The sequence below is a fragment of the Panthera onca genome, chromosome B1 (assembly GCF_046562875.1).
Source record: "Panthera onca isolate mPanOnc1 chromosome B1, mPanOnc1 haplotype 2, whole genome shotgun sequence".
Lineage (NCBI taxonomy): Eukaryota > Metazoa > Chordata > Mammalia > Carnivora > Felidae > Panthera > Panthera onca.
The window spans coordinates 67,315,297-67,342,236 of NC_138342.1; the positions used below are offsets into that span (position 1 = coordinate 67,315,297).

Sequence of the window (26,940 nt, forward strand, 5' to 3'; positions counted from 1 at the left end):
TGGACAGAGACTGAAGCCTTTCTTTCCTTTTTTTTTTTTTTTTTTTTTAAATTTTGATAGCAACTGTTTAATTTACTTATTTCTTAGATGGAAAACCTGGTAGGTTATTTGGGTAATGGTCGACAATTACATAGCGTAACTTTGTATGTATGAATTGATTGGGGCCCAATACAATCTAAAACATAAGAATTTTTAAAAAAGGCACATAAGGCATTCAGTAAATGCTCTGTGATGGTGGTATGATGTGTTCCAGAATGGTCATGGACAGGGTTGGGACTGAGTTTTTCCCCACCTTGTCTGTCCTTGCTATTTCACATTTCCTCAAGGTAGTACTTTATCTCATTTGAACAGCATATAACTTATCTGAAGTGTTTCTAGAATGACATTAGACTTTTCATTGATCAACATTTCTAAAACCTAGAAGTCCAAAGGAAGAAATCAGCAAAAAATGGACCTTAAAAACTATGAAAGAGGGGCGCCTGGCGGGCTCAGTCGGGGAGCATGTGACTCTTGATTTCGGTGTAATGACTTGGTGTAATGAGTTCGAGCCCCGTCTTGGGGATAGAGTTTACTTAAAAAGAAAATGAAAGGTAGAAATTTTATTAACAATTAAAATTAAGTTAAAAGGCTGTGGGGTTGGGGCACCTGGGTGGCTCAATCGGTTAAGCATCCTACTTCAGCTCAGGTCACGATCTCATGGTTCCTGAGTTTAAGCCCTGCAGTGGGCTCACTGCTGTCAGCACAGAGCTGGCTTGAGATCTTCTGTCTGCCCCTCCCCCACTGGTTTTCTTTCCCTCTCTCCGCCCCCCCCCAAATAAATAAATACACTTAAAAAAAAATTGGAGAAAAAAAAGCTATGGGGCACCTGGGTGGCACAGTTGGTTGAGCATCCTATTCTTAATTTCGGCTCAGGTCATGATCTCACGGTTCATGAGTTCGAGCCCCACGTCTGCACTGGGGGTGTGGAGCCTGCTTGGGACTCTCTCTGCCCCTCCTCAGCTCTTGTGCGCTCTCTCTCTCTCTCAAAATAAATAAGTAAACATTTAAAAAATTAAGTTTAAAAGTTAAATATATTCTCCTATGGAAACTTGTATCTGTTATTGTGAGAATAGAGGAAAGTCTTTTCCCCCCAAGTTTTTCTCAAAGTAATTCATGTTTGTTATAAATTGCACACATCATGGAAGAGTATAATATCGTAGTATAGAGAGTGAATGTCTCCTTTTGCTCCTGCCACTCAGAGATGACCGTTAAGAATTTGGTGACTATTCCTTCTGATTTTTTTCCTTTGCGTAGAGCAGTTGAGATTATTGAAATAAATGTAGTCTGATCTACTCCAAAAAAAGGCACCAATTATAATATCTAACTCCCACTTTTTAAATATGTAGGTAGGCCTCTATCTTGCCCAGATAAACTTTTTAAGTATATCCTGTATTTAGCTCTGAGAAGTCCTTCTCTGTTAGATGATTCTTTTAAATTTTATTTTTTAATGTTTATTTATTTTTGAGACAGAGACAGAGCATGAACAGGGGAGGGGCAGAGAGAGAGGGAGACACAGAATCTGAAACAGGCTCCAGGCTCTGAGCTGTCAGCACAGAGCCCGATGCGGGACTCGAACCCTTGAACTGTGAGATCATGACCTGAGCCAAAGTTGGACACTTAACCGACTGAGCCACCCAGGCGCCCTCCGTGTTTGATGATTCTTAACATTTTCCATTCTTACAGCTTACCCCCATGTTACTCCTTTACTAAAGAAAAAAAGGTATTCTTTTTTTCTTTAGTAAAACAAACTTATTTTTGTATCATACTTTTGATTTTCATAATTAATTGCTCATTTAATTTTCAAAATTGGCTTTGGTGTATGTAGGGGTCAGAGAGGGGTGGAAGGCAACCCCCGGTGAGCCTGTTGTACCCAGTTTTCCATCACTCCTCTAAAGAATGTGAACATAGTCAATAGCTCTGTCCTTAGAGGCCCTCCTGGAACCTCTTGGCACCTCTTCCCAGGGGATTCTGTTTCAGAAACACAGATTTCTTTTCAAAGACAGAAGTCTTAAATACAAAAAAAGGTTCTTTGTCTTCTGGGTGTGTATATGAGGGGTTCATTAACTTGATTTTTTTCCCAATGATTCATTATTGTGACCTTTGAACAAATTCCTTTCCTTAAGTCTAAAAAGTGTGGAGCTAACACCCTTCACTGAGGAAAGAGACTAAGACACATAGTTTGGAAACTAGTGGTAATCCCGAGAGTGGGACCTGGGTGGGACTTTGAAGAGGAGCCGTGGTCAGGCCAGTGTTCGCAGTTCTCTTGGTATGCTCCAAGAGGCTGGCTGACTCCTGGGCTGGACCTTGTGTGGGTCTAAGTCACTGTAGGTTCAGTTAAGCTCATTAGATCCCTGCAGCCAGGGTGATGAAGCTCTGGGATCTGGTTCTTCAAACAAAACAGAACAAGACCTGATTGATAAACCGTTACCATAGTCTATTAATTTGTACTTAACCTTTATGTGCTTGTGTAAAATGGGAGAAATAATAATACTTGTTTCATTAGGGTTATTAAGAGAATTGAAATGAGATCATTCAGACCGTTTATTAATCCATTGAATAAATTTGGAGTGCTTGGTAGTTCAGGGAGAAGTTATGTACTAAAGCTTGGATTTGAGGGTCAGTAGTAAGAGATGGTATTTGAAATCATGAAATTAGATGAGAGGTCACTAAAGATTGACTATAGATAGAGAGTGCCTGGAATAATAAGGACTTAGTAAATGTTGGCAGTTACTCCCACTATTATAAAACTTACTTATATTATTACTACTGTTTATTGGAAATGTTATAGAACTGCCAGGTGAACTCACATCTCTCATTTTCTTTTTCTTTTTTTTTCTATTTTTTCTATTTTTTAATTTTCTTAATGTTTATTTATTTTTGAGAGAGAGAGAAAGAGCGCAAGCAGGGGAGGGCAGAGAGAGAGGGAGACACAAAATCTGAAGTGGGCTCCAGGCTCTGAGCTGTCCACACAGAGCCCAATGCGGGGCTTGAACTCACATGATCTTAAACTGCAAGATCGTGACCTGAGCCCAAGTCAGACGTTCAACCGACTGAGCCACCCAGGTGCCCCTCAAATCTCTCATTTGCTTTGTACAAATGTCTTTGAGAAACCAAAGGTATATTAGAATTATCTGTAGAGAATATCATGGTCCCCAGGGTGTTGGGTGATCCCAAGAGTAGTGCTCCCCAACGTCATCTACTCACAGAGCTGGATAGACTCAGGCATTGGGATTTCATAGGCCTGGGTTTGAGTTGTGCCTTTACTTTGTACCAGCAATGAAACCTTTTAGAACCCAGGCTTCATCATGTGTTCAGAGGGGTCACCATCAGGGATGGTAGGTGGATTCAAAAAGCTAATTATCAATTCCTTTCCTTTCCCTTCTACTGTTTGGGGCTAGGACTCCAGGCCAATCTGGTTTCCTTCTCTGAAATTCATGAGATACTGATAATTCTGTCTCTGTGCGTCTTTTTCAAACCTTATCCCAGCTACTAGCCCCTTGTAATGACAACCTTCCCTTGTGTGATGTGACTCATTGCAATTAATTAGATTATAGTTTATCTTTCTTTAATTACAGTTTAATCTCCTTAACGGGATTTAGAAGACACTTTTTTTTTTTTTATCAGCAACATATTTAATCATTTTGAATTCAGGTGATGAAATCTAATGTTTATTCCTAAAGGCTTCTGCTTTCAAAGAGGAATGGTTACATCCCTTCCTACCCCACTGAAGAGAGGGACACCAAAGTCATAATTTCTGAGCTCCTGTGGCCCCATGTAGCAGCCAGAGCACCAAACTTTTGGTAGCTCCTAGTAGGGTCTTCAGGAAGGATATTGAAGGAGCAATTTTAATACCACCACTGCTGAAGCTGTCTTAACAGGTGGCATGGACCACTCCAAGAAGTAGTAAATTCCCAACATTGGAAGTGTTCAAGCAGGTACAAACTTAGAGTTATAAAATAAGTAAGTTCTGGAATATAATGTACAGCATGGTGACTGTATTGTATATTTTGAAAGTTGCTAAGAAAAATCTTAAAAGTTCTCATCACAAGATAAAATTTATAACTGTGTGGTGATGCATGTTAACTAGGCTTATTGTGGTGACCATTTTGCAGTATTATATACATGTATCAAATCACTGTGTTGTACGCTCCAAACTAATATATGTCAATTATATCTCAATTTTAAAAAAAGATTATACGCTCTCATTGTAGAAAATGACCTCCTGACCCAGTGAGAATGTAATGTAGTGTAAATGTCCATGTTCCCCTCAATTTTGTTCTGTACATTAGATATTCCCCAGAATGGGATTATGTTCTTTATTTTTAACCTGTTTTATTTCTTATTTAGAGGATGTGATTTGCTTAGAGAATTAAGACCCCACTTAATTTTCCTTTGCTTTTTATCTTCTGAGATTAATAGAAAAATAGTAGCCTAAAAGTATTGCCTTCATGTTTAATTTTCTGGCCGAAAAAATTCTAAGTTCTCAAATACTTTGAATCATTTGTCGTACTATGTGGTTCATTGGAAGGCTTTTAAAATAGTTTCTTTAAATAGCTGTACTCTATTACCCATTACCTTTTTATTACCCATTTTCCTCAGAGGAGTCTTGAGTAAACATTATAGCAACTATTTTATTTTTATTGATTCTATGACCTTTTTATTAAAACGACCAGACCACTTGACTGTAAAGCAAATCCATATTTGGACTTCTAAACATTAATGAGGCAACTTCTTTAATTAGACGTTCAGAAATTTTGTGGCCCTTAAGGAGCCTTAATGGAGCTCTTTCAGAAAGCTACCATTGAGCTGTGCAGAGTAATGTAAATTGCTGCTTGCATAGTATCCCCTCCAGCATTTAGTGGAATTTAATCATAGTCGCCTGAAAGACAAATACTCTCATTTAGTTCCATGGCCTTTTGTTATATGTACTACTAAAGCATAACAGCCCCTTCGGTGCCTGGTGGACTAAAAACATTCACACACTTGTAGAATCCTGGGTTTACTGCAGCATTGTTTTCATGCTATAATATTCTGAAATTATCCATAAATGGATTATGACTGAAGTTAAAGCGTTTATCATTACAGTTCTTTCTGGAATTACTTTTAAAGGCTGAAAATGTTCAATGGGCAGGGTTGGGCAAGAAGCATTAGCTCTTTGAAGTCTATTTTTAGAGCTTTCTTATATGTTATCATAGCATATATAATCGATGTTGTTACTGACTTTAAAAATAAGCAACTTGAAGGCGTTTTATTTGTCTCACAGAATACATTGCTCAGAAAGTATGTTGAAAGAACGGGATAAAATCTTCACAATTTAGTTATGTGCCCCATGTACTTTTATACGATGCAGTAACACTTTTGCACTAAAATAGAAGTCTGCTAACATGTCATTCCCAGGTGGTCTTGTTGTTCCGTGTGTCATACTAAGTTCTGCTTTCATTGCCTAGCTTTGTGTGTGTACTTAGTGCAGAAGGGAGTTTTATGTCTAGAGGAAAGGGGCAAATTGGATGAACAGGAATTCCAAAGTAATGTTTAACTTTTAAAGCTTTTCCTAAAAGTTCAAAATTGTTTGAAACCTTGCACCTGTGAGTTCGCTGAGGCGAGGCTGTGGTTCATAACTCTGTTATCAGCGGCATCTGGCACTCAGTAGGTCCTCAGTAAAACTTGAATGTATGACTTGATTGTGCTTGTGATTTATCCTCTGGGAACTTCTCTGCTATTATTTGTCACTCAGTTTGGGTCAAAGGTGATCCTTGTCCAGTTTAAATGTCTGTGCTGGAGAATATGATAAGTGGTAAGGTCTAGGTGCTTTCTATCTAATTATCTCTAATTTCTGCAGTGACTGCTTGGTATTATCATTCCCATTTAACAGGTGAGAAAACTGAGGCTCAGAGAGGGGGTAAGTTGAATATGGCAGTAAAAAGCAGAGGTAGGACCCCCTGGCCTGGCATACTGCCTATAGTCTTTTTTTCTCTTCTGCCAGAGAGGTTAAAGACTTGGGCTCTCACAGGCTCTCCATAAATTGTTCTTGGGGTCATTAAAGCTGGATATGGGAAATTGGGCTTTGTGAAACACAAAGTACTATAGCACTGTATCTGTTTTTATGCCTTTCAAGTACTTCAGCTTTTCATTTACTGAGAGGCCATGAATCTAACCCAAAGTTTTTCCCCAGGAATGTTTCCAGTTGCTTGGGAGTTGAGGAATAATGGAGATAGGACATTGGAGGAGGATGACCAAGTGAGAAAGAAGCAGGTAGAGGATGAGGGATCAAAGTTGCCTTGTGTTTTAATTGTGAAACATTTTAAATAAGCAAGAATACGGATTAATATAATGAGCATGCATCCACCACAAAGCTTTTTAAATTTGAGACTATTTTGTTTTAGATCCTAAAGAAATAAAGCATTATAAATATAAGTGAGACTCTTGAGTACCTCTCATTTTGTATGAATTTTATTTATACATTAGGGTTTATATTCACGTTTATAATCATAATTTCAGTACATTGATGTTTTTTCAAGTATTTTATTTTTTTAATTTAAGTAATCTCTACACCCAGCGTGGGGCTCAAACTTACCCAAGATCAGGAGTCATATGCTTCTCCGACTGAGCCTGCCGGGTGCCCCTCAGTATTGAGTTTTTAACTGCTGTATGTTGTTGTATTTTTTATTTTTATTATTTATTTATTTATTTACTTATTTATTTATTTATATATATGTTGTTTTAGAGAATGAAAGAATATACTAGAGTTTATTCTCTAGCTAATAAAGATTTAGATTGTTTCCATTGATTTTGTTATTACACCCAGTACTAAAATAAACATTTTTTTTACTTCTCTCTTTGTGTGCCTGTGTTAGAGTTTGTCTATGATATATGCTTAGGAGAGGACTGGCTGTGTGTGCCTTCAGTTTTTGTGTATCTTCTCAGCATTCTTGAGTAGGGGGCCAGCTTGCAGTCCTGCTACAGTACATGAGTCCGGGAGAAATTAGTAGGTGAAAGGAAGGATAAGGAGGGGCATGATGTAGGGCATGATGGGAAAACCAAGTATTTAAAGAACAGAAGCCTATCAGTATGGTAAAAGGAGTCTCTTGTGGAAAAAACAAGCTGTCAATCTCAGCTCTTCATTTTCCTTCTTTTAGATCAGGATTGAGTTTTTATTGAGTTTAAACAAGGCTGTTCTGTCAAGTATGCTGAACAATTTGCTTGATTACACTGTACGCTTTTGAATCTGCTGAATGATCCATTACTTACTGGAACGCCATGTGGGAACAAGCAAAATTGAATGACTTTATTTTTACTAGGCCAGGTGAAATTTGAATAATGTGTTATGAAGAGAGGTAAACGCATCAGCCCTACTCTTTATTTATTTTTCTGTTGAAATGCAGTTGACATGCAATATTATATTAGTTTCAGGTGTGCAACGTAGTGATTGGACATTTTTTTACATTCGGAAACCCTCACCATAATAAGTTTAATTACCATCCATAACCATATAAAGTTACTACAGTATTATTGAGTATATTCCCCATGCTGTACTTTGTATCCCTGTGACTTACTTATTTTGTAACTGGAAGTTATAAGGGCATTCTGTAAATATTTGAGTAAAGAAATAAGTGAGTGAGGGGCACCTGGGGGGCTCAGTTGGTTGAGCATCCAACTTCGGCTCAGGTCATGATCTCGTGGTTCATAGATTTGAACCCCACATAGGACTCGCTGCTATTGGTGCAGAACCCCCTTCGGATCTCTACCCCCCCTTTGCCCCTTCCCTACTTGCACTGTCTCAAAAATAAATAATAAAAACATTAAAAAAATAAGTGGATGAGTTTAGATAAACAGACTTCTTTTTAAAAAACTTTATTTTTTTTAGAGAGAGACAGAGAGAGCATGCGAGCAATAGAGAGGAGCACAGAAAGAGAGAGAGAAATTCAAGCAGGCTCCATGCTCTGCACAGAGCCTGATGGAGGACTTTATCTCACAACCCTGGGATCGTGACCTGAGCCAAAATCAAGAGTTGGATGCTCAACCAACTGAGCCACTTAAGTGCCCCTAAATAAACTGACTTCTTTTTTAACGTTTATTTATTTTTGAGACAGAGACAGGGACAAAGAGAGGGAGGCACAGAATCCAAAGCAGGCTCTAGGCTCCGAGCTGTCAGCACAGAGCCTGATATGGGACTTGAACCCATGGACCCTGAGTTCATCACCTGAGCCGAAGTTGGATGCTTAACCAACTGAGCCACCCAGGCACCCCAATAAACTGACTTATTGAGTTCAACTTGATTATACAGTTTTCCTTAAAGTATGAGACCTTCTCTGAATTGTATACTTGGGGTGTACATCATAGTGTATACTAATTTTTCTGTATTTTTTAGAAAAATACAATATTTAGAAAATACTGGTAATTGCTAAGACTCTTGCAGGTTATCATACTCTGGATTTGTACAGCATTCTGCTTATACTCTGCTTGTCTCACCCTTTGCCCCATATCACAAGTTTTTGTTTGCTTGCCATCCTCCTGTCCCCCCACTAGATTCTTAAGCTTTTGGAGAAAAGGGACTTTGATTTATTTTATCTTTTCAATTCCCTTTTCTGTGCCCCACTAGTAGACACTAAAAACAACAACAACAACAACAACAAAAAAAACCCAAAACTTATTGAATGTACCACATTTACTTTGAAAAGATACATAGACTTGGAACATCTGGGTGGCTCAGTAGGTTAAATGTCAACTCTTGATTTCGGCCCCAGGTCATGATCTCACAGTTTACGGGGTTAAGCCGAGTTGGGCTCTGCACTGACAGCATGGAGCCTGCTTAGGATTCTCTCTCTCCCTATCTCTCTGTCCCTCCTCCCATTTGCTCACTCTCCTTCTCTCTCAAAATAAATAAACAAACAAAAAAAAGAAAAGATACATAAGCTCAGTGGTAAGTAAATAAAAATTTTGACCTAAGAGAAATCATGGTCCTAGTGTATGGATTACTGACAGGGTATTTATTTTTTAATTATTTTGCCCATCACTGTTTTACAGGGTATTCTATAGGTAGTCTGATTACCAAGAAAAAATCATGGTGATCAAATTGTCTTTTTTTTTTTTTTTTTTGGAATATTTGTCATCCATGGACATGGGCCAGATAGTGTGTGTGTATTGATGATAACAGCTGTGAGCAAAGTATATTTGATCCCTACCCTCAAGGACCTATGGTCAACAATCTAGTTTAGGAGTCAGTGGACTTTTTCTGTAAAGGGCTGAACAGTAAATGTTTAGACTTTGCGGACCATATGGTCTTGGTTACAGATATTCAACTCTGCCATTGTGGCCCCAAAGTAGCCACTGACAATGCAAGCAAGTGAGAGTGGCTGTGTTCCAATAAAACTTGCTTTACAGGAGCGCCTGGCTGGCTCAGTTGGTAGAACATATGACTGTTGATCTTGGGATTGTGAGTTCAAAACCCATGTTGGACATAGAGCTTACTTTAAAAAAAAACAAAAAAGCAAAACTTCATTTACAAAAACAGGAGGTAGAGTGGATTTGGCCCATGGGCTATAGTTTGCTGACTCGATCTAATTCATTTGTTTCTTGGTCTCTGTTTCTGTTTCACTCCTGTATCCACAGCAGTAATTTTCATATTTTCAATGTAGTTTTCAGTGGCTTACATGCCACAACTAGCAAAGTGAGATTGTTGAAGAACTTGATCTCATACAAATGACTGAAGCTAATTCTTTTTTTTTTTTTTAAACTCATTTACCCAGGACATTTTATTTCCTTACATCAAAGAAAATGTTAAAGAGTATCTGCAGACACATTGGGAAGAAGAGGAGTGCCAGCAGGATGTCAATCTTCTGAGGAAACAGGTTGGGACACTTCTCTTCCATTGCTTCCACATTCCCAAGTGTCTGAGAACTGAGGATGCCTGGAGACTTAGAATGCGCTCTGAGCATATTGTAAAAGAAGCTCTCTGGGCTCGCAGGGCATGGCAGTTGCAGTGACTTGCCTGCTTAGGAATTCACAGTACATAATTAAACGGGCAGATCATGGCAGTTCATTGTCTCTACAGTTGCTTCTCTCTGGAGCTATTCCAGAAGCATAAAAATGTCATGTATTTTTAAAACGAAGCTTTTTCTGGGTAGTGTGTAAAAGGTTTTGTGCTGTCTTGTCACATTTTTCATTAATGTCTCCCAGTGACAGCACCTCAGCACCTCATTCTCCACTCTCTTCTGCCTCTTGGTAGGAGCCGTGCCCCCCCCTGCACAGCCCTCCTCGGGCTTCACATCCATACAGCCCTCTAGACCTGTCTCCCTGCTCATGGGCCAGCGTCTGTCTCTTGTGGTGCTCTGCTCTATTCACCCTCCGGTTTACAGTCCGTTTTTCCCTTCCACATTGTGGAACTGGGAAAGAACTGATTTTTTTCCTTTCTTTCTTTCTTTTTATTTTATTTTTATTGTTTTGAAAAGTTAAAAATTCCTTAATTTTTTTTTTCCTGGTACCAGTACCACAATTTACAGGGCAATATACCTGATGTAATGAAAAGAAAAAAACAAAGCTACAACAGAAAGAAAACCTCAGGAATACACATCTAATTGACACTACATTGCATTAATCAATAGCTGCACTTTTTGCCAACTGTGGCTATGACCGTCCTGAACAAGAAGGGTTTCCTGTTGAAGCTGCAGGAACTCTTCTGACTATGGAGCGTCGTTCCTTCTGTGGCAGATTTTTACAGTTCCTCTAATGCAGTTGGGACAACTGTCTCAAAGTAACCTGAAGCTTTCCTGACAACTCCTCGCTCTCTCTCCTGCTGAGAACTGTAGCCCTTCTGAAAATTTTTAGAACCTTCTGCTACCGCATCTACCACTTCCACCACCAGATCCATAACCACCACCTTAGGGACTGCCCGAGCTTCTTCCACCAAAACCGCCCCCCTTCATGGGTCCGTAATTTGATTGCTGTTGTCCCCTATAATTTCCAAAATCGTTACAGTTCCCACCACCACCATACTTACCACCTCCAAAATTTCCTCCTTCATTGTAACCATCATATCCGCCACCACCGCCACCATATCCACCTCCTTGGTTTCCATATCCTGGTCCACCACCACCATAGCCTCCTCTATTCTAGAACCAGGACCACCACCATAGTTGCCACCATCACCTCCAAATCCATTATATCCACCATCACCTCCTCCATAACTACCCCTGCTGCCACCACCTCCACCACCATAGCCTCCTCTTCCACCAGAGTTTCCACCGCGGCCAAAGTTACCACCACCTCCCAAGTTTCCTCCACGACCCATAAAGTTGCCAGATCCACCTCCACGACCTCTTTGCGATCCAGCAGACCGAAATTCTTGTTTGGAAAGGGCCTTTTCCACTTCACAGTTATGCCCATTAATTGTGTGGTATTTCTGAACAACAGTTGTATCAACTGTATCAGAAGTTACAAAAGCAAATCCTCTCTTTGTTCCACTCTGCCTGTCCCCCATAACTTCTGTGGTTTCCATCTTGCCATAGTTTTCAAAGTAGTCTCTCAAATTATATTCTTCTGTATCTTCTTTAATACCACCAACGAAAATTTTCTTCACAGTTAGATGGGTGCCAGGCTTTACAGAATCCTCTGTAGAAACAGCTCTCTTTGGTTCCACTACATGCCCATCAACCTTGTGTGGTCGAGCACACATTGCTACATCCACCTTCTCCACACAAGAGTAAGTTACAAAACCGAAACCTCTGGAACATTTCGTTTGGGGGTCTCTCATCACCACACAGTCTGTAAGTGTGCCCCATTTTTTACAATGTTCTCTTAAACTATCATCTGTAGTTTCAAAGCTGAAACCACCAATAAACAGTTTTCTCAACTGTTCTGGTTCCTTTGGATCATGGCCCTCCTCCCCCCGGTGGTAGCGGTGATGGCCAGAGTTGGGCTGGGGGCGACTGGGCGGCGGTTTTACCTCCATTTTGAGACCGGACTCGCCTCTTCCAACTTAAGTTCAATATGGGACTCTTTCTTTCTTTTTCAAACGTTTATTTATTTGAGAGAGTGAGAGAGCACACGCACACGCACACGAGCGGGGGGCAGGGGGAGCAAAATGAGGGAGACCGAGGATCCAAAGTGGGCCCTGCATTGAGAGCAGAGAGCCCGATGCGGGGCTCTAACACAAACTGTGAGATCATGACCTGAGCTGAAAGCAAACGTTTAACCTCCTGAGCCACCCAGCCACCCCTCTGTTGTTGCTGCTTTTTTTTTTTCCTTATTAAAATTGCCTCAGTGGCAAAGATCTTATATGCTGTGCAGGGTGAACTCTGGCAGTTACTTTCTAGTTAGTTTTCTACATCGGACAATGTGGAACGCTCTGGAAATGTTTTAATGGTTGAATTTGGGATTGGATGTACAGTCCCTTCCTTTGGGCCGCGGAGCATTTGGGTTTGTTAAATATTCTAGATAACTCAGGGTTCATCTGAAACTCCCCTCCCTCAGCTTTGTCTTGTCTTACAACTCTTGTTGAAATATACATACATATTCCCCCATTGTAGTGTATAAATCATTGGAATATGCTTACTCACAGTCATTGTTCTAAATAGCTGTTAGGGTTTTGTTTTTTGTTTTTTTTTTTGCAAAGAAAAAATTCCTTTCATATTGACAGATACTGAAAAAGAACCAACCCCAGACATTGCTTTGCTAGCTTCTTTTCATTGAATTCCAGGCAGAAACGGATTTTGTTGAGATTTTGTTTCTTCCTCAGTTCATTATAGTGCAGAAAAAATGATCAGATGTAATTAAAGTCCTGGTTTGTTGATCCCAGTAAGTGAATCAACACACTGGGTCTTACTGTATCATTTTACCATTATATGCTGTGTCTTTTTTCATGTACAACATGCCTCTTGATTTAAATTTCAGCTTTAGCAATATAGGAAAGGTAATGTAAATTCATTAATTAGAATCCACTTTTCCCTTAGGAATCGTTCACTATCCTCCTCCAAAGTGTAAGACACTTTAATTTGTCACAGTGCTAGGTGCTAATGATAGTTGGAGAAAATTGTTCAGCTTGGTTTTCAGGTCTCATTTTAAGTGATCTTTTTAAAAATAAGTCCGAACCAAACATCTTGTTTACGACTTCAAGGCTGAAGAGGATTCCCACCTGGATGGGGCTGTTCCCATCCCTGCTGCATCTGGGAATGGAGTGGATGACCTGCAGCAGATGATCCAGGCCGTGGTGGATAACGTGCGCTGGCAGATGTCTCTGGATCGAAAGACCACGGCGCTGAAACAGCTGCAGGGCCACATGTGGAGGGCGGCTTTTGCAGCTGGGCGCATGAAAGCAGAGTATGTAACTCAAAACATTTCACCAGCCCCAAAACCGAATGCGTTTTCCACTGGTCCTCTCTGTCCAGTGTTCGTTGTGTGATTCATAAAATAGATAAAGTCAACATTCTTTTTATTTTAACAAGTGAGTGTTTGTTTTGTTTGTTTCAGAGCCGGGGAAAGCGTTCCATCCGGCTAAATTCCCCAGACCAGCATGCCTGGCTTTGTGGGATGGCCGAAGGACTTTTTATCCCAGTGTAAAACAGCTACCTAGAAGATGGTGACTTCCTTGAACTAAGTCCTGTTTGATCCTTAGCATACGAGTGGCGGCACTGTCGGGCTATGTCTCAGGACCGTTCAATCACTTGCTTTCTGCTCTGTTAGAGGAGAAAGATGGGTGCCATTATTTACGTGTTACTTTGGGGTTACTCAGGGTGTTAGGAGTACCACCCTGACTGGAGTCTTGGCTGTGGTGTTCTGGGAGCGCTCCTGTCAAAGGAGACCAGGAGTCCTGTATTGCTCAGAAATTCTTTTTTTTTTTTTTTTTTTTTTTTTCAATATTTTATTTTTAAGTAATCTCTACATCCGATGTGGGGCTGAAACTTAGAACCTTAAGAGCAAGAAGCTCACGCTCTACTGACTGAACCAGCCAGGCACCCTGCTAAGAAATTCTTTTTTAAGTTGATTTATTTTGAGAGACAGCGAGAACGGGGGAGGGGCAAAGAGAGGGAGAGAAAGAATCCCAGGCAGGCTCCACACTGTCAGTATGCAGGCAGATTTGGGGCTTGAACCCACGAACCATGAGATCATGAGTTGAACTGAAATCAAGAGTCAGACGCTCAACTGACTGAGCTACCCAGGCGCCCAAGAAATTCTTAGACACTGCCAACTAAGGATTTTAGGCCATTGCCTGATGTAAACCCTAAGATCCAAGTCCACTTCTAGCTGTTGTATTTCTTTTGTTTTTCTGTCAAATGAGATACCATTCCGTTATGTACTTTACAAGGGGCTTCCACTTTTTAAAGGCTGCATTAGAATTTCCAGATAGGCCGGGGAGCCTGGGTAGCTCAGTCGGTTAAGGGTCCAACTTCAGCTCAGGTCATGATCTCACAGTTCGTGGGTTTGAGCCCCGCGTCGGGCTGACAGCTCAGAGCCTGGAGCCTGCTTCTGATTCTGTGTCTCCCTCTCTTTCTGTCTCTCAAAAACAAATGTAAAAAAAAAATTTTTTTTTTTAATAAAAAAAAAAAAAAAAAAAAAAGAATTTCCAGATCGGCCAATGATCTGGGAATGTCTGCTGGTTCACTTTGTAAAACACAAGAGTGGAGCCAGGAGAGAATGCTTGGAGTAGTTAGTCCTTTCTTCTCTTGGTCTGGTTTCCTTAATTATAGAACCAGAGACGTGAAATAAGTTCTCTTAGACTTCTAAGCCCTGCACTGGCAACGTGGAAGAAATCCTGTCTCTAGGAGTGTAAAGTAATGCACAAAGTAACCCATAATTATGTATACTGGTTTTGAACTAGTTGATCTCTTTCCTTCAATTAATATTACATATTAAGCTCTTTTATCCAGTAGGAGACTTCTCTGACATTTTCCAGTTAATCTTTTAGAGATGACTGGTTCCACATTCCAAGTTCTTATGCTTCTCTTTGCACCTATTTCCTGCGATATTATTTCCACCACTGGATAGGGAAGACCTTGTGGAACGGGTAAGCAGGACTTAGTGTCCGGAATCAAAAGCTAGACACTGCTGACCTGCCAATGTGAGATGGTACAAGTCTCTTAACTGGTTTATTCTGTAATTTTTTTTCTATAGAGTAAAACTTTAGATTTTCTTAGTTCTCAAGAAGTGAAGTTCCATTTTCTAGCTGATCAGATATTAATAGCTTTGAACCCGCAAATGTTTTTCTTTTAATTGTTTGGAAGCACATCTTTTTAAAGGCATTGCCATGCTTTATGAAGACACACTGGACATAATTTAACCTTTTCTTGTCATGGATTACATCAAAGATTCCATGATTGTTATTTGCTTTTTGGAGTTCCTTGGGAACTTTAAAAAACACTGTTATTTCATCCCTTATTTGTAATCACTTTTTACTGTCATTAGTGTGGCTGTCTGCCCAAAACTGTCCTCTCCACCTAAGTTGTTGCTTCTAATCCACTGTGATCCTGAATCTCCAGTGACAAGCTTATCAGACCGGACTCGAAGTCTCTTGGAGATGCTTCTCATGGGCACAAATAGAGAAACTTGTTCCAACTATTTTGCCTGGTTTTCATCTGGTTGAATAATGTGTTCCCTCACTTGACCTTGGTGCTCTTCCCTCCAGGTTCTTTGAAGATGTAGTTCCAGCAGTCAGGAAATGGAGAGAGGCTGGAATGAAGGTGTATATCTATTCTTCAGGGAGTGTAGAGGCCCAGAAGCTATTATTTGGGCATTCTACAGAGGGAGATATTCTTGAGGTAGGTTAACTGAGGTAGGTTACTTTGTTTTTGGACACTATCAAAGCATGAAATAAAGAATCTTAAAGGAATATTCTACAGTTATAAGCTAAATCAGCAATCAGATCATTGCATGCATATATGCTAAGCAGGTGGTAAAGAGACTGGATAAACTGGAGAATACATTCGAGGGAAGGATAAACTGTTTCTGTGGAGCCAGTCTTGGCATTGGAGGTTCTTAAGATATTGTGAATAATGATCACCTGGGAGTCTGTTAAAAGTGTAGATCCCTGGGCCATGCTTCCTAGCAGATCTGAATTGGCAGGTCTGGGATGGGGTCAGGAATATATAAATGTATATTATATATAGATGTATATGTAATACAGGTAATAAAATAGGAGCTGGCTTATAAATCAGCTACCTTGCCAACATCAGAAAATTGTCAACTCAGAGAACACTAACGGCCCGCTTCTTTTGGTTGTTTAAAGTCAGGTAAGTGGTCCATAGTGGCACATACCCCATCCAAACACATGCACACATAAACTTCTTTCATGAAGCATAGTGCAGTATGGGTTCATTTGTTTCTGGCGATTTGGAGAGACATTTCAGAAATTTCATTCTCTGTAAGAGAGAACTGGGCATGTTACCGAAGAGTGATACGTGCAGGCCACCTATTACGTTTCTTGTAGATGAGACAATTCCTGCCGGCTCCTCTGTCCCACCATCCCTACACCTTCTGGAGGATACGGTGGTCAGTGGAAGAAGGCAGGCGTTTAGGACCTGAAAAAGAAATGCCAGCTAACCAAATACAGGCCGAATGTAGTGATATATAGTAGGTCATCCAGCCAGCTATATTTTAAACAAGTATTCATTGAGTCTCTACTGTGCACAGAGAATACTTTGGCTTTGGAGATTGTCATATTCTCATTTTAGTACTTCCCTGTGTTTTAGTTTAAATCAAATATTAAGTCAGGAATAAAACCCTTGCATTATTGGTGTACAGATATCTGTATCTCTGAATACAGATGTAAACTACCGTTTTGCTCTCTCTAGTGGAACAGACATTAAGATGATAGTAGATAAGACACAGTAATTACTGAATTCAATAATAAAAAAGTACTAAGTGAGGCAGACTTGAGAAAGAAAGAAAATCTATAAAACCGATCTTAACTTTTTAAAAGTTTTAAAAAATCATAGTATTAATATTACCTTAATTTGTCTTTGAGTGTTGTTAGGCTTGTTTTTAGTTTGTGAAAAGTTCTGACAATATTCAAAGTATCACATAATAGCTGATCCTAAATGTGGACTTATTTTGGTTCATGTTAGTTAAATAAGCAAGTTACATATTTTGATCCCAGTTATCTTTAAGACAGGAAGGATATATATACTAGCTCTTGGGTAGAATTTCAAAATGTAAAAAATGAAAGTTTCTTGAAAGTTAAGTAACAGCTTATTAGTGAGACAGGTTAGAGAGATCTATTCATTCTGGGATCAGAGGACAATGTTCAGGACCTGTCATCAGGAGTGAAACCCAGTCCAATAAGTAGTTTTTGAGTATAAATGGGGTTTTAAGGATAGAAAGTAGGGCATGTGTGTTTTAAAAGATTTTGGATATAAAATTAATGCTTCTCAAAGAAAACTAAGTAAATTAAAACATGATCTTATATACATTGAATTGTTTACTTCTTCCAAATGTTTATTTCTATAAAATCTTACATTATGTTTTCTTTCTGTAGCCTCCATAAGGCTTTCAGGGATTATTTACTGAGGGGACGAAATCGCTATGATTGTTACGTATCTCCGAGAAAATGGAAAGACAAAGGAGTTGGGTTGCAAGTGTATTTATGACGTCAGTCTTTTCTTTCCCTTTGTGCAGCTTGTTGATGGTCACTTTGATACCAAGATTGGACACAAAGTGGAGAGTGAGAGTTACCGAAAGATTGCCAACAGCATTGGGTGCTCAACCAACAACATCTTGTTTTTGACAGATGTTACTCTAGGTGAGTAATTGGATTCCTTTTTTTTTTTTTTTTTTGACAGAGAGAGAGAGAAAGCACATGCATGCATGAGACGGGGGGCAGGGTTGTGGTTAGGAGAGGGGGAGAAAGAGAATCCCAAGCAGGCTTCTCACTGTCAGCTCAGAGCCTGATGTGGGGCTCGAACTGTCAAACCGTGAGAGATCATGACCTGAGCCAAAATCAAGAGTTAAGACACTTAACTGGCTGAACTCCCCAGGTGCCCCGAGTAATCTGACTTCTTCTGTTGTATACTCCAGGGTAAGTGCTGGGCCTGGCACTGCAAACACGTGGCCTCTGTAAAGAAAGTTTGTGTGGATCCTCGAAAAATGAAACGGGTTTATAAAAGGGAGCAGTGAATCAAATGACCCATGTTTCTCTCCATTTACCCTTCCTTGGGGGTTATGCGTGGGCAAGTAGTACTGGAAAGACTAGATCTTCTCACTGTAACTCTTATCCATGGTCTCCCACCCATCCTTCTGTATATACACACACATGGATGAAATGGCAAAATAACAAAGGACAACTTCAGGGATGTCACTGGGTGATGGAGCATGCAGACACGAGTATGAGGGTAGGTGTGTGGTGAGGGACATCAGCTTACAGTAGACGTGATCATATGTATTTAATAGCACTGAGATGAGCTATGCACACTCAGAAAAATACCAAAAAAAGAAACAAAAAGCTAGAGGGGAGGAGAACTCTGAATGGTTTGAGAGCTTTTGTGTCATTCTTGTTCCAGTTGATAAGCACTCCTCCCTGGTGACTAGGAGCCTCCTCTCCACCTTCCCTCAGGTGACCCCAGTCCCCAGGCACCCGTCATGCTCTGAACCTCAGGACTTTCTTGGCATGATCCATCTGTTTAAAGATACACATCTTTTTTACCCATTATAATAGTACTTTATTATATGGGGTACGTTAGCCAGATGCATTATTATTTTAAGTATTGAATCCACGTAACAGTATATACTGTACCGTACTGGTAATATAAGTGACTTCAAGAGTACTTTGGGTCAGAATAGAAAGCTCACACTCCAGTTTCTGTGTATGAATGTAGATCCTCTAGAGATTTACGGAAGGAAACGGTAGTGAATGAGGAAACAAGCAGTGGCAGGTGAAGAGATAGTGGGTGCTGGGGGAAGGTTGGTCTCTGGTTGTTCTGTGAAAGCCTCTGCTTGGTTAGACTTGCCCGGACACCTTCACCTGGTGCCAGCTGTTGATTGCATGCTCATTGTCCTTAGAGTTTGTGCGTCTTCCAGGGGGCCTAATTTTGGTGTGTTTATAATTGCACCTGTATTTGAGGGCAATTTTTTTTTTTTTTTTTAAGATTTATTTATTTTTGAGAGAGAGAGTACAAGTGGGGAAGGGCAAAGAGAGAGGGAGGACAGGATCCGAAGCAGGCTCCGCACTGACAGCAGTGAGCCAGATGCGGGGCTCGAACTCATGAGCCGCAAGATCGTGACCTGAGGTGAAGTCGGATGCTCAACTGACTGAGCCACCCAGGTGCCCCATCTTTTTTTTTTTTTTAATGTTTTTTTATCTTAGAGAGAGAGAGCCTGAGCGGGGGGGCGGGGGGGGGGGGGACAGAAGATCTGAAGCAGGCTCCCTTGCTGATAGCTGTGAGTCTGATGCAGAACTTGAAACTCATGAGCCTTGAGATGATCTGAGCTGAAGTCAGATGCTCAACCGACTGAGACACCCAGGTGCCCCAAGGGCAGTTCTTTATATTTGTTTCTTCTGTTTACCTTGGATTGGAAGTTTCATCTTCCGTTTATCCCCAGAACAAGACTTTGTGTATTGTGTGGCTGCCCTGACACACTGTTCCCCAGCAGGCTGGGAAGGGCGTCAGGGAGAAGAGGTGCAGGGCTGGGTGCTCTCTTGCCTAGTTGGCTCCATGTGACTCCAGAGCCCCTCGACGGCAGCTACAATGGTCTGCAGGCCAAATCCCTCTCTCTAGTCCTTCGAGAAACCCCCACCCACTAGGACTTTCAGAGATAGGGCCCAAAGGCAAACCCAAGCTGCTGACAGAGGTATCTTAGCAGAAGAAGTGTGTATGAACTGTATTCTCTCTCTGCTGCCGACCCTCCAGCTTTTGGTCCGTTCTGTTAGGCAAGAGTTACAGGTATCTAAGCAAGTACTAATTTGCTAAGCGGTTTAAAAAAAATCCTAACCAGCGTAGATCACATATAATGCCTTCCAAAAGTTATAATAATGCTTTCTAGAGAAAGAGGAACTTAATTTTACCTAGCATGCGGTAGACATATAGTAATTGTTAATATTTCTGTTAAATTTTAAGCCTTGGTGAATGTAGACTGAAATTTTGATCCAGGTGGATGGTACCAGATCACAGCCATTTGTTATCTCGAGTTTGAAAACTCAGCAGATGTTGTGGGGATCAGCCCCTGTCTTGCATATCCTGGCTTGGGTCAGTTCAAAGTCCAAGGGTTCCTACAAACTGTTGTCTTGTTTTTCCCTATCCTGGAAAACTTTACATTTACTGCTTGACTGCACCGAGGGAGAAGAGAGACAGATGTTTCAACGTTTGCTGTGTAACTAGGTAGCCAGGCCACATAAATGTACCATCGACAAGTATCAACCTTGATAACAGCCATTTTACCCAGTTTCTCCCCCCGGACTATAAATATACTATAAATATTCGCCTATCTTATTTCTGTACAGAAACTTCTTCCGATTTAAAGTTATGATTTACCTTCTTTTAAGAATGGCTTTTGGGGACTTAGAGTGGTGGGGTGGGGAGGTTGCTCTACTGTCTACACAGGTTAAGGGTATGAAAGCCAGCAGTTTCTGTGAGGAATGATAATTTGAATACCTTTTATTTTGCTTTGTTCCTTATGGAAAGGAGATAGGCCCTGCTCTGCTGAGGTTAGCTGGTTTAATCTGTGAATTGCTTTTCTGTCATTCATATAAATGAATGGTTTGCCTTCTATTTAATTTCCTAGCAGTTTGGATGATAAGTTTCTGCCGGCTTAGCATCAGAGACCTGCTTTGTGGCCGGAGCTCCGCATGGAGTCTGTCTCGAGCATTCTGGGATTGAATGTGTTATGATCCCCAGACTTTCCCCCCTCCCTCACTTTATGGTTACTATTAATAATTATAATCCCTGCCCTAGTAAGATCACATACAGGTTCTTCATAGTCTTGTCTGTAGCCACATTTTTTTTCTAATTGTTATCATAGTACATCTATAATTTTATGTCTTTTCTCTTTTCACTGAAGCGATTTCTTTAGGCTTCAGTCCCAGAAACTATTCTTAACTTCAGCGAATAGAGATAATCCCCAAGTTGGCCTCAAAACAAAATTGACTTTCTCCAAGGCCTCCGCACGGAGGTCTTGTTCTTGTCCCTCATCTTCTGCCAGCTCCACACCCAGTGAAGCAGTAGGGCCAGAACTGGGCTCATGTGTAGCTGGGATGCGGCCAGGCAGCTGGCTGCTTGCCTTGTTCTTTTCTGTTATTTCTGATCCTGTGTTTTTGGTACCACATGCCCAGACTCCACTGCCAAGACAGAATGGAAGACTAACTATTTGGTATCCCAAATAAGATCCAAGTATGAAAAAGAGACCCTGAAAGGCTTTTTCCTCTTGGAGGAAAGGAAGGAGGCCCAGGGTTTCAAGTCAATATTGTGCCAACAGGGCAAACAGATGCACAAAGGACAACACTTGCCCCGTGGTGATGCCGGTAAGAGGCTGAGTGTGCAAAAGTCATTGGCTAGTGTCAGGTCCCACGTGGATCGTGGATTGTGGTGGCTCAACTTAGTTGAGATCCTGGGTTGCTAGTCAAGAGGAAAGCTTTGCTTGAGGCAGTCAGGCTGGGAACTGGGGGTGAAGGGGTCTGCAGAGTTTGCCTGAGGATGGGATTTCCACACGAAGAGGGGATTGCTGAGCACTTTGTTTGCTCTGGGAGGTGACAGCCCTTTCACAGGAAGGGCAGAAGCTGGACGTGGAAGAGATGGCTCTGCCCCATTCACTCCCTCTGGGAGCTTCTTACTCGCTCTGCACTGTTGCCCTGTAACCCATTTTGATGGTGCAACTGTTTTCCAAATGATAGGAAATGACTGTGGTTTCGTATTACATCAAATCTAAACTCCATAGAATGTGTTTCAGATTCTTCACCAGTTTGGCTCTGTCTTACCTGTGTGCTGTCTCCCACACTCACTTGCTCTATTCTTCCAATATCTATACATGGCTTTATGTCTGCCCAGAATGCCTCCTCTCTTGCCAGTTTTCTTTCCTTGAGACTTCTGATCAAAACTTACCCTGTGTGCTCAGAAGTCAGTCATTTGTTAAATTGCAGATCCTAATTCAGTAGTTCCATGTTGGGGACTTGAGATTCTGCATTTCTAATAAGCTTCCAGGTGGTTGCCCCAACTATAAGTACATAGACCACACTTGGAGTAGTATTGCTCTAGAGCAGGAGTTGGCAAGCTTGCTCCGTAAAGGGCCAGTAGTGTATTTTAGGCTTTGCAGGCCCTACAGCCTTTGTTTCTACTCTTAAAACTCTGTCCTGGGAGTGGAAAAGCAGCCATAGACAATGCACGAATGAATGGGCATGGCTGTGTTCTAATAAAACTTTATTTACAGAAGCAGGTGGTAGGTCATAATTTTTTCGCCCTTGTTCTAGAGCAGAGACCATAGAGTCAGGTTGACACTTTGAAACGTTAGCTCTGCCACTTGCTAGCTCTCACTTTCTGTGTCTGTAGAATAGGGATAGTAATACTAACTACCTCAGGGTTGTTGTGAAGATTTAAATGAGAATGGGAGCTCCATGAAGACAGGAGCTTTGTTTTGTTCATATGTCTGTTCCTAGAATAGTACTTGGCACATAGTAGGTGCTAAACTAATATAAGGCATTAGCTGTTACCTTTCACATGGAAACAATGGAGAGAGGACTGTAACCCAAGGCATATTAGAGATGTTCCCTGCTATACCTAGCTTACCTAGTTTCATTTTACTAGTCCTATTTTCACTTCTGTCCACATGCAGTCACTGATCTTAAGGTACTCACTAAGTCTAATGAGAAGAGAGACAACAGATAACAACATGTCAATTCATATAGTCATGAGAGAGCTAAATACAAGGTGTTAAAGGAGCACATGGGATGCTCTAATACACATGGTAGGAATCTTACCTGGAAGATATCTTATCTGGAAGATAAGATATTTGAGCTGAATTTTGAAGAGTAGGAATTTTCCAGGCAAGTGACAGCAGGAATTTTGACCTGATTGAATCATGGGCTTCCATTTGTCCCATCTCTGCCTAACTGGTATTATTACGGACAGCCTGCCTTTTGGGAAACCCTCAGTTTTATGTGGGACTGATGAGAGGGAATGGAGGAGAGTCGTGGACAGAACATGGCCTTTACCTTCTGCATTCATAAGTACTTAATAAAAGCTCGGAAGTCTAGGGTACGCTATACACTATACACTGGGCAGGGAAGTCTAAACCATTCTAGTCTGTCAGGTATAGTTTTATAGTAAGAATAAAAAAAAAGCAACTCTATTATGGAAACATTAAAAGTTACATAAAAGAGAATAATGTGGCCAGACCCCCATGTTGCCAACTTCTAGCTTCAACAATGATCAAATCAGGGTCAAACCTGTTTCCTAGTTTTCCACATCCCCCTAAGTACTTTGAAGCAAATCTCAGACATCATATTGTGATGTCTCTGACACATACTTTGATTTTCACAGAGGCCAGTGCTGCTGAGGAAGCAGATGTTCATGTCGCTGTGGTGGTGAGACCCGGCAATGCGGGACTGACGGATGATGAGAAGACTTACTACAGCCTCATCACATCCTTCAGCGAACTGTACCTGCCTTCCTCAACCTAGAGGACGACTCATAGGGAAGACCAGCCTATCTTCACAGAGTCGTCCCTGTAGTCTAGTTGTATTCCAATGGTAAAAGTAACTTACTTAAAAAAGACATATATACACACACACAGGTACGCGCGTGTATATATGTGTATGTTTAAATTGCCTTCCACGGGCACATAAGTGAAAAAAAGTCTCAGTTCAGTGAAAAGGAAACTTATTTAAAGATGCTTTCTATGTAGAAATTGTTTGAAACCACAACCCTAACCCCAACTGAAAGCAAACTATAGCTGATAGAAGAATTACTGCAGTATAGATCACACGTGTTAGGTTTATCAAGTCGTGTACCAACATGGAAAGGTAGGGTTGAGAAGTTATTCAGAAGCCTTGTTATTTTAAAAACTGGAAGTGTTTCACAGACTTACTCCTAATAATAATTCATTCCCCTTTCGAATTATAAGTTAGAAGATTGCGACAGCTAAATTTCAAAGTATTAGCCTCCTTCTCTACAGAAGTCAAAGCCATTTGTTTCTGCTCCAAAAGACAGCAAACCTGGGAAAGGAAACTCATTTGAGTCTTGACGCAGGTATCCATTACCAAGGAAACTTGCTCATCATTGTGGCGGCCCCAGCAAACGGTTGCCTTACCAATGATAAAGGTGCATTGATGTAACAGCTAAAATAGGAATGTGGTTCTTAATGTTTAACAGAATAGCACTAATCCTGCCGGTTGTTATCATCATAAGTTTTCTGGTTGCCTTTCTAACTACTTTTTAGCAGTTTGAGAATATATGTTGCTATTTACTATTGAAAAGCAAAAGGTTTACTGAAATCATTCTGTAAGACCCTTCTAGAAGAGCCCTAATAATGTAATATTTTCCTCTGAAATGGATATGAAGAGTGTAAATTTTATAACAGCATTATTTATCCTGGTTCAATCCTAATGGGATGTCATGTCAATTTCATGTTGTGATTAATAAAAACATTTTCTTCTTCACTCAGTTTTGTGTAGGTTCCTGAACCATGCCACCTATTGCCGTAAGCAAAAGAGAAACTGAAGAGAGATTGAGAAAATAAGAACTTCTGGTTTTTGCCTGAATCTTGTGGATGGGAGGTGTGTGTGTGTTGTGTGTGTATTTTAATGCATTGCCGTGAAAAGTCATTGACTACTATTTGAGTTATATACACATACATGACCTCACTGGTTATTATTCCATTTGAATAGTAAGCATTCATGTTATGAGTGGGGTTTCTTAGATTTTTGAGACTCTTACGTTTGAGGTATATAAAATAATGTTAGAAGGAGGCAAGTATTCTCTTAATTAAGAAAAGCTGTAATGAATCCTGGAGGAATAATTTTGGAAATGCTTTGAATAAGAAAAAGATTACAAATATGAGAGGACAGGGAATATAAAAGATTTTATGTTGATAATTTTTATCTTCCAGTAACTAATTAAGAAGTCTAAGGACTATGAAAATATAGAAGGGTAATAAAAAGGAAATGAGTTCAAGTAAATTTTAGAAATGGTAGTAATTTGTAAATGATAAAGCTACAAATGACAATAAAAGGATGAACTTCCTACAGTTTTGAAAAAGCTCATGAGAAGATGACAGGGAAGATGTCTCTTAATGCCAGTAAAGGAATAATTGGAAAAGTAAGGAAGAAATGAGAGAAAATTATGCAACAGAGTCTAGATGACAAAGGAATTAAAGGAAAAGGGTGTTCACTATGTAGCTGACAGAGAGTTGGGGTGGAGAGGTTAGTCTGTTTGGACTGCTCTAACAAAATCCCAGGACTTGGGTGGCTTATAAACAGAATTTTATTTCTCACAGTTCTGGAGGCTGAGAAGTCTAAGATCCCAGTGCTGGCAACTTCCTTGTCTGGTGAGAGCCCATTTCCTCACAGACCAAGGTCGTTTTCCTGTAACCTCATGTGGTGGAAGGGCAAAGGGGCATTCTTGGGCTACTTTTTTTTTTTTTTTTAACTGTTTACTTACTTATTTTGAGAGAGAGAGTGTGAGCAGAGAAGGGGCAGAGAGAGAGAGGGAGAGAATCCCTAATAGGCTTCAAGCTGTCAGCACAGAGCCCGACGTGGGGCTCGTTCCCACAAACCGTGAGATCATGACTTGAACTGGAATCAAGACTTGGACGCTTAACCGACTGAGCCACCCAGGTACCTTGGGGTACTTTTAAAAGGGCGCTAATCTGGGCTGCCACGCTGGCTCAGTTGGTAGAGCATGAGACTCGATCTCAGGGTGTGTGGGAGTCCCACGTTGGGCACAGAGATTGCTTTTTTTTTTTTTTTTTTTTGTTTTGTTTTGTTTTGTTTTTTATTTTAATATATGAAATTTACTGTCAAATTGGTTTCCATACAACACCCAGTGCTCATCCCAAAAGGTGCCCTCCTCAATACCCATCACCCACCCTGCCCTCCCTCCCACCCCCCATCAACCCTCAATTTGTTCTCAGTTTTTAACAGTCTCTTATGCTTTGGCAGAGATTGCTTTAAGATATATACATACAGGGGCGCCTGGGTGGCGCAGTCGGTTAAGCGTCCGACTTCAGCCAGGTCACGATCTCGCGGTCTGTGAGTTCGAGCCCCGAGTCAGGCTCTGGGCTGATGGCTCGGAGCCTGGAGCCTGTTTCCGATTCTGTGTCTCCCTCTCTCTCTGCCCCTCCCCCGTTCATGCTCTGTCTCTCTCTGTCCCAAAAAAAAAAAAAAAAAGTTGAAAAAAAAAGATATATACATACATAAGGGTGCAAATTCTATCCTTGGGCTCCACCAAAGCCCCCACCTCCAAATACCATCAATTTGGGGGTTAGATTTCAACATACAGATTTTGAGGGGGACACAGATATTCAGTCTACAGTCTACAAGAAGCATTTCTTGTCCATGATGAAAAGGGTACCAGAAAATCTATAATTCATTTTGAGTAATTGAAGGTGGAAATAGATTCAGGAATAAAGAGAAAGTTCCAATATTAGATTGAGTTTGTCAAAGGGGCAAGTGAAAGGAAGGGAAAAAGATGAGTGGAATATTTCTTAGACCCTAAGAAACTCATTCACAGTTAAATGTGATGGAAAAAAGATCTTAGGAAGAACTTGAGGTATAAAGTAGATAGGTCGTGAGGGAGGAAACTGCCTAGGAAGAAGATAGTGAGGTAGATGGTGCATCCGTAAAAATTCATGGTCCTTAGTAAGGGAAGGAGGAAAAATACCACCTCTGGAATATCCAAGAAGAGAACAAATGCACTAAATTTTGTCAACATTTTGTTTGCGGAGAATGTAGGGAACAAAGACCTCTTAAAACTGTGGCCCTTTTTATTCCTG

General features: G+C 40.7%; 1 protein-coding gene and 1 pseudogene across 5 annotated transcripts in view; one reads left to right on the top strand and one right to left on the bottom strand.

The window, feature by feature from the left end:
• Positions 1–24,607, top strand: part of ENOPH1 (enolase-phosphatase 1) — a 37,290-nt gene extending 12,683 nt beyond the window's left edge. For 3 of the 5 annotated variants that reach the window (XM_078445984.2, XM_060654757.3, XM_078445983.2), the window contains exons 2-6: positions 9,786–9,887; positions 13,151–13,353; positions 15,656–15,788; positions 17,644–17,767; positions 23,490–24,607. In XM_078445984.2, the coding sequence (XP_078302110.1) occupies positions 13,229–13,353; positions 15,656–15,788; positions 17,644–17,767; positions 23,490–23,629 (522 nt within the window). In that variant the 5' untranslated portion in view covers positions 9,786–9,887; positions 13,151–13,228 and the 3' untranslated portion in view covers positions 23,630–24,607. The remainder of the gene's footprint in view (positions 1–9,785; positions 9,888–13,150; positions 13,354–15,655; positions 15,789–17,643; positions 17,768–23,489) is intronic. The other 2 variants (XM_078445982.2, XM_078445985.2) reach the window with 1 other exon arrangement.
• Positions 10,860–12,779, bottom strand: LOC132692365 (heterogeneous nuclear ribonucleoprotein A3 pseudogene; annotated as a pseudogene).
• Positions 24,608–26,940: the final 2,333 nt, after the last annotated feature.